This window comes from Mustelus asterias, unplaced genomic scaffold (assembly GCF_964213995.1).
Source record: "Mustelus asterias unplaced genomic scaffold, sMusAst1.hap1.1 HAP1_SCAFFOLD_495, whole genome shotgun sequence".
Lineage (NCBI taxonomy): Eukaryota > Metazoa > Chordata > Chondrichthyes > Carcharhiniformes > Triakidae > Mustelus > Mustelus asterias.
This window is the reverse complement of record NW_027590447.1, coordinates 177369-185318: the sequence shown is the minus strand read 5'-3', so window position 1 is coordinate 185318 and position 7950 is coordinate 177369. Positions and strand designations below refer to the sequence as shown.

The window sequence follows — 7950 nt, the reverse complement described above, 5'->3', positions numbered from 1 at the left end:
AGAGATCTTGGGGTCCATATCCACAGATCTCTGAAGGTTGCCACTCAAGTGGATAGAGCTGTGAAGAAGGCCTATAGTGTGTTGGCTTTTATTAATCATAGAAATCATAGAAACCCTAAAGTACAGAAAGAGGCCATTCGGCCCATCGAGTCTGCACCGATCACAATTCCACCCAGGCCCTACCCCCACATCCCTACATATTTACCCACTAATCCTTCTAACCTATGCATCTCAGGACACTAAGGGGCAGTTTTAGCATGGCCAATTAACCTAACCCGCACATCTTTGGACTGTGGGAGGAAACCGGAGCACCCGGTTGAAACCCACGCAGACATGAGGAGAATGTGCAAACTCCACACAGACAGTGACCCAAGCCGGGAATTAACAGGGGGTTGGAGTTTAGGAGCCGTGGGGTTGTGCTGCAACTGTACGGGACCTTGGTGAGACCACATTTGGAATATTGTGTGCAGTTCTGGTCACCTCACTATAAGAAGGATGTGGAAGCGCTGGAAAGAGTGCAGAGGAGATTTGCCGGGATGCTGCCTGGTTTGGAGGGTAGGTCTTGTGAGGAAGGGTTGAGGGAGTTGGGGCTGTTCTCTCTGGAGCGGAGGAGGTTGAGGGGAGACTTAATAGAGGTTTATAAAATGATGAAGGGGATAGATAGAGTGAACGTTCAAAGACTATTTCCTCGGGTGGATGGAGCTATTACAAGGGGGTATAACTATATAGGGTTCATGGTGGGAGATATAGGAAGGATGTCCGAGGTAGGTTCTTTACTCAGAGGATGGTTGGGGTGTGGAATGGACTGCCTGCAGTGATAGTGGTGTCAGACACTTTAGGAACATTTAAGCGGTTATTGGATAGGCACATGGAGCACACCAGGATGATAGGGAGTGGGATAGCTTGATCTTGGTTTCAGATAAAGCTCGGCACAACATTGATGGCCGAAGGGCCTGTTCTGTGCTGTACTGTTCTATGTTCTATTTCCATTTATTTCATTTCATTTCATCTCATTCATCCATTTTATCATCCTTCTTTCTCACTGCCATTTTTCCACTTCTCCATTCCCGCCCTCCTCCTTTCCAGCCCCTCCCTCCCTTCAGGGCAACTGCCACATTCCTCAGGCAGTCCTTTAACGATCTGTGCCTCTGTTCTGCCATTCACACATTCTGATCACTTAATGGACACTCTTAGCACCATCTCAGCCTCCTGTTTCCTCATTTACATTCCCTTTGCTCCATTCCACCCACCCCCCCGACCCCAACAGTATCAATCTCTGCTGATTTTCGTTGCTCTCAGCTCTGACGAAGGGTCATCCAGACTCAGAACCTTGACTCAATTCTCTCCGGTAGTCATGATGTGGAGATGCCGGCGTTGGACTGGGGTAAACACAGTAAGAAGTTTAACAACACCAGGTTAAAGTCCAACAGGTTTATTTGGTAGCAAAAGCCACACAAGCTTTCAGAGCTCCAAGCCCCTTCTTCAGGTGAGTGGGAATTCTGTTCACAAACAGAGCATATAAAGACACAAACTCAATTTACATGAATAATAGTTGGAATGCGAATACTTACAACTAATCAAGTCTTTAAGAAACAAAACAACGTGAGTGGAGAGAGCATCAAGACAGGCTAAAAAGATGTGTATTGTCTCCAGACAAGACAGTCAGTGAAACTCTGTGGGGGTTACAAATAGTGTGACATGAACCCAATATCCCGGTTGAGGCCGTCCTCGTGTGTGCGGAACTTGGCTAATAATCTTGGATGATTGAACACCGTTCGACAATCACCAGGCAAGACTGTTCTCTTCCTGTTGGGGAGCACTTCAGCGGTCACGGGCATTCAGCCTCTGATATTCGGGTAAGCGTTCTCCAAGGCGGCCTTTGCGACACACGACGGCGCAGAGTCGCTGAGCAGAAACTGATAGCCAAGTTCCGCACACACGAGGACGGCCTCAACCGGGATATTGGGTTCATGTCACACTATTTGTAACCCCCACAGAGTTTCACTGGCTGTCTTGTCTGGAGACAATACACATCTTTTTAGCCTGTCTTGATGCTCTCTCCACTCACGTTGTTTTGTTTCTTAACGACTTGATTAGTTATAAGTATTCGCACTCCAACCATTATTCATGTAAATTGAGTTTGTGTCTTTATATGCTCTGTTTGTGAACAGAATTCCCACTCACCTGAAGAAGGGGCTTGCAGCTCCGAAAGCTTGTGTGGCTTTTGCTACCAAATAAACCTGTTGGACTTTAACCTGGTGTTGTTAAACTTCTTACTCAATTCTCTCCCCACAGATGCTGCTGAGATTTTCCAGCATTTTTCTGTTTTTGATGCAGGCAACATTCCTCTTTTTTCTCAGATGAATACTTTCCTCTCTTCCAATGGAGAAGAACTGTTTTTAATACAATCTTTATTTACAATCCCTTCTCTGCAACCTCAAATATCTGACTTTACAGCTTCACACACTCTTGAAGCTCGATAGTTCTTTTATATCTTGCTCTGTCGCATTCGGGGAAAGCTGTAATCCTGGTCACTTATCTGCATTTGATTTACTTTTTGCAATTCTGGTCACAAAGAGAATTGACTCTCGTCTCTTCAACCAATGATTCATCCAACAACCATCCCAGCCAAAGGGTGGGGCAAATGGGTGTGGTGCAAAGGAAACCGCACCCCTCCCGAAACAGCCAATGGGACCTTGATGAGGGCGGGTCCTTCAGTTGTAGGCATGTGATTGGGGAATGACAAATTAGGTAAACCAATGAGCTGTGTGGGGCAGGGAACACAGTGAGAAGTTTGACAACACCAGGTTAAAGTCCAACAGGTTTATTTGGTAGCAAAAGCCACAAGCTTTCGGAGCCTTAACTCCCTTCTTCAGGTGAGTGGGAATTCTGTTCACAAAGTGGGGCAGGGAACGCCAGGAGCTTTTTAACAAGTCCAGTTTCTGTTGTTTGGGAATGTTGGACTCCACACTCTGCAGTTTGGTAAGAGGCGAGTCTCAGGGAAATGTGTGGAAAGATATAATTGTGTGAGATTTAAACTGAAGGGGAACTTTTAGAATGTTTGAAAAGTAGCTGACATTTTTCAATAGAACTTTTCTTTCTCTGGGTTTTCTGTGAGTTTTAAAATGGTGTTTCTGTTTTACTGGAATGTGAAGTTTGCTGCGTCTTACTTAATTCCTGTTGGTTTAAAATAATTGCAGTTGGTGCCACTCCCTTGTTAAACTGTGAAGTGAGTTTTGCACAATGAAAATTTGTCATGTCTTTGTGTGTTTGCATCACTCTCACTTTCCAACTCTGCACCTCTCATTCTGCAGCAGATTGGGAAAGAAGAATATAAAATGGAGAATGTTACTAACAGTCCATGGATCTGGGCATGGAGCCCAGAAAGGGATGGGCCCATTTTCACTATGATTCAGAACTGGAATCTTGTGGAATAAATTATCATGTGACTTGAGACAGAAATGCTTTGGACAAAAGGACAAAGCAAGACTGGAAATGATTCATTTGATGTGTCTCCCACATCCCTATCCCCCCCCCCTACACTGCCACATGTAATACCTCATATCATTGGAATGTGGGTGGGGGTGTTTGCCTGGGTGCTGTTCACTAAATCAGAGTATCGAGTATAAAAGTTGGCGTGTTATGGTAAGGTTATATAATAAGAAGTCTCACAACACCAGGTTAATGTCCAACAGGTTTATTTGGTAGCAAATACCATAAGCTTTCGGAGCTTGCTGCTCCTTCGTCAGATGGAGTGGTCTCTGTTCTCCAACAGTGTGTTTAATGTTCCCACCAACCACATTATCTGTACCTTTTTAAGACCTGGCTGGCTGTAGAGATTTGCATTCTAATTAGTATTCTGTAATGTGATTTCTGTGTCTGAGCACTGTTGGAGAACAGAGACCACTCCATCTGACGAAGGAGCAGCGCTCCGAAAGCTTATGGTATTTGCTACCAAATAAACCTGTTGGACTTTAACCTGGTGTTGTGAGACTTCTTACTGTGCTTACCCCGGTCCAACGCCGGCATCTCCACATCAAGGTTATATAAGGCATTGGTGAGGCCGAATTTGGAGTGTTGTGTACAGTTTTGGTCACCTAGTTACAGGAAGGATGTAAATAAGGTTGAAAGAGTGCAGAGAAGGTTCACAAGGATGTTGCCGGGACTTGAGAAGCTGAGTTACAGAGAGAGATTGAATAGGTTGGGACTTTATTCCCTGGAGCGTAGAAGAATGAGGGGAGATTTGATAGAGGTGTATCAGATTTTGATGGGTATAGATAGAGTGAATGCAAGCAGGCTTTTTCCACTGAGGCTAGGGGAGAAAAAAACCAGAGGGCATGGGTTAAGGGTGAAAGGAGAAAAGTTTAAAGGGAATATTAGGTGGGGCTTCTTCAGGCAGAGAGTGGTGGGAGTGTGGAATGAGCTGCTGGATAAAGTGGTAAATGTGGGGTCACTTTTAACATTTAAGAAAAACTTGGATGGGTTCATGGATGAGAGGGGTGTGGAGGGACATGGTCCAAGTGCAGGTCAGTGGGACTTGGCATAAAATGGTTCGGCACAGACAAGAAGGGCCAAAAGGCCTGTTTCTGAGCTGTAATTTTCTATGGTTCTATGTCCAGCATCTGACACTGGTGTCTGACACACCTCAAATGTAAAGTTCAAATAAGAGCTGTTAAGTTCCCTCTGGTTGCTGGGATTGTGCTGTTTGTGTCCTGAATCGCTGTGTGTCATTCAAATGACTCCATCTGACGAAGGGAGTTTGTCCACTCCATCTGACGAAGGGGCAGCGCTCTGAAAGCTTATGGTATTTGCTTCCAAATAAACCTGTTGGACTTTAACCTGGTGTTGTGAGACTTCTTACTGTCATTCAAATGGACATTCCAGTTTAACTCTTTGCTAACTGCGCCTCTTTAGTTTACAGATTGATTCTCCAGTCTCATCATGGGTTCCCCACTTTCTGAGTTGGAAACTAGTATGAAATCAATGATGTTGGTTTTCCACAAATATGCCGGCACGGATGAGAACCAAAGCAAGCTTACACTCAGCAGAAATGAAGCGAAGCAGCTGTTGGTTAAAGAACTTTCCAACTTCATGAAGGTATGTGATGGTGTAATGATACCTCGGACAATAACTCCCAGCATTGAGAACCTACCAGCCTGGCTGGCTGGGGTGGAAAGCTAAATGTCTCACAAGCTGAGGGTGGGGGGGAGGAGTGGGTGCTGCAGTGGTATGGTTCAGCACAAGGCTTGGCGGGGTGGGGGGAGAGGTTTGTCATGTAAACCCTTTGAGCTTGTCTTGTAATAAAAATAGAAAATGCTGGAACTACTCAGCAAGTCTGGCAGTGTCTGTGGAGAAGTTTAACAACAGCAGGTTAAAGTCCAACAGTTTGTGGTGAACCATTGTTGGTTCCCACCAGGAGTGCTGAGCCATGGTCTGGCCAGTACTATGAGTCTGTAGATATGTTACTGTTGGGGTTAGGGTTGGGCTGTTCTACCTGTTAATATAGTCCTCTGGTACACCCCAGTTGGCTCCATCTCCTGGGAGAGGTATAAAGGTCACTGCTCTGCCTGGTGACCCTTTAGTCTGGGATTGTATATTGTATATAGTAGCTCCATTATTGTTGGCAATAAAAGCCTTTATTTCCCGGGTACATCCTGCCTCCCGTGTGATTTATCGTGCATCAAGGTTTATTCAGCGTGTGTGGAGACAGAAACAGTTAACGAGCAGGACCTCCTGGCTCCACGATCAGCTGGGGTGGGGCTGGGCAATCCCGCTGCACCTTTTTTGGAGTTTGGCTTCCATTGTTCTGTCCCAGGTTTGTTGCTGTGCCAATTCTCCCCCCCGCTGCTCACTGTTAGTGAATGATAGAATGTTTTGAAGGCTGCACACTCTTATCAACTGTTCTGTTCCCGCAGACACCGACCGATCCCAAAGCCATGAAAGATATCCTGGATAAGATGGACATTGATGGCAATCAAGAGATGGATTTTCAAGAGTTTATTGTCATGGTATCTTCGATCACCATCCTGTGTAATGACTATCTCGTTCACTGCCTTCAAAAGAAGGGCAAGTAAAGGGATTGAAAATGTTGGCGCCATCCTGCTCTGATTACAAAATGTATACATTGAAATAAAAAAAGGTTCAAAGACCAAATATTGATCATGTTCTGTTTTGATCTTTTCTTCACTCTCCCTTTTGGAATCTGACAGGGGGGAGGGGGGAAGCTGGGGTGAGGGTCTTTTGGGGTTTGACTCCACAACAACTTTGCCTCGACGGAGGTCAAAGGGGCTTTGACTTCCCATCGTATTTGGGTGGAATGTCAGGAATTCCCAAACTGTCCAGAGTCACAGGGTTATAGCAGGAAAGCAGGAGACTCCCGTATTGTCCTGTGCAAATGGAGCCAATTTTGAGGATTGGATTAGCGATGACTGCCCCTCCCGCCGTCCGCACCAGGCTCAGATTGGGGGGAGGGGGGAGGGATATAAATATAAATTTTGAAATTGAGATGTGGGTCACTGCCAGACCATTTGAGAGGACACACCCACCAGGTATAGAGTGGCTCATTACTGACCTCCTGATTCAGAGACATTGGTCTGGGATTCCTGTTCACTGTGGGTGGGAATGCTGAGAGAGGTGGAAAATCCGACGGGAGTCTCCGAATGGCCTTCACACCAGCGGGATTTCCCGATGCCATTGACGTAATGGAGGTCAGAAAAGGAATGAACCTCATTACCATACATTAACATATCATTAACGCATTTCCCTGCTGTATCATCACCCATGATTCGATTGCCCTTCCTGCCAATGGTGCCACCTTTATGGTTATCAGGACTAGGTGAGGAGAACCTGCTGAGGGCGCACGGGTAAGTACAGCCCCCAGGGTGGAGAGGGAGGTGCCCGGACAGTGGCCCTGCACTGGCCCCCTAGCACTGCCCCCTGTAGCAGTCAGAGACAGGGACAGCCCACATCTCTGGCACTCGGAAGGCAGCTGGAGATCAGCCACTGGTTCAGTGCGTGTCAGATAATAGAGTTGTTAATAATAGAAATAAAATACTGCAGATGCTGGAAATCTGGATTAAAAACAGAAAATGTGGGAGGAAGGACAATGGACGCAAATAACAGAGTTGAAGCCACCGGCACCATAAGAAACAGGAATAGGCCATTCGGCCCCTCAAACTTGCTCCACCATTCAATAGGATCATGGCTAATCCGATATTCATGTCCCTTTTCCCATAACCCTCGATTTCTTCATTATCAGAAATCTATCAATCTCAACCTTAAATATACACAAGGACTCTGCCCCACAGCTCACTGCGGCAAGGAGTTCCAAACACAACTGTCAGAGAGAGGAAATTCCTCCACATCTCCGTATTAAATTGGTGCCCCTTCATTCTGAGACTCTGCCCTCTGGTTCTAGACTCTCCCATGAGGGGAAACTTCCTCTCAGCATTTACCCTGTCAAAGCCCCTTAAGATTCTGATATGTTTCAATGAGATCACCTCGCATTCTGCTAAATTCCAATGAGACCCAACCTGTTTAACCTTTCCCCGTAAGACAATCCCTCCATACTGGGGATCATCCCAGTGAACCTTCTCTGAACTGCCTCCAATGAAATAATATCTTTCCTTAAATAAGGGATCAAAACAGCTCTCAGTTCTCCAGATGTGGTCTCACCAGCACCTTGTTTCGCTGCAGCAAAACTTCCCGACTCTTTTACTCCAACCCCCTTGAAATAAGGGCCAACATTCCATTAGCCTTCCTGATTACCTGCTGTGCCTGTGTGCCAGCTTTCTGTGTTTCGTACACAGGTACCTCCAAGTCCGCATTGTGTTGCAGCTTTCTGCAGCTTTTTTCCATTTAAATAACATTCTGTTCTTTTGTTCTTCCTTCCAAAATGAACAACTTCACATTTTCCCACATTATACCCCATTTGCCAACTTTTTGCTCACT

At 45.8% G+C, this 7950-nt stretch overlaps 1 protein-coding gene across 2 annotated transcripts; it reads left to right on the top strand.

The window, feature by feature from the left end:
* Positions 1 to 2722: 2722 nt before the first annotated feature.
* LOC144486863 (protein S100-Z-like) lies at positions 2723 to 6159 on the top strand. Of its 2 annotated transcripts, none has more exons than XM_078204885.1 (3): positions 2723 to 2876; positions 4915 to 5097; positions 5916 to 6159. In XM_078204885.1, exons 2-3 carry the CDS (start codon positions 4942 to 4944, stop codon positions 6072 to 6074), a joined length of 315 nt encoding a protein of 104 aa, XP_078061011.1. In that variant the 5' UTR covers positions 2723 to 2876; positions 4915 to 4941; the 3' UTR covers positions 6075 to 6159. The 2 variants fall into 2 exon arrangements, with proteins under 2 accessions (XP_078061011.1, XP_078061012.1); XM_078204886.1 differs by having other exon boundaries at positions 2870 to 2982.
* The last annotated feature ends 1791 nt before the right edge of the window (positions 6160 to 7950 follow it).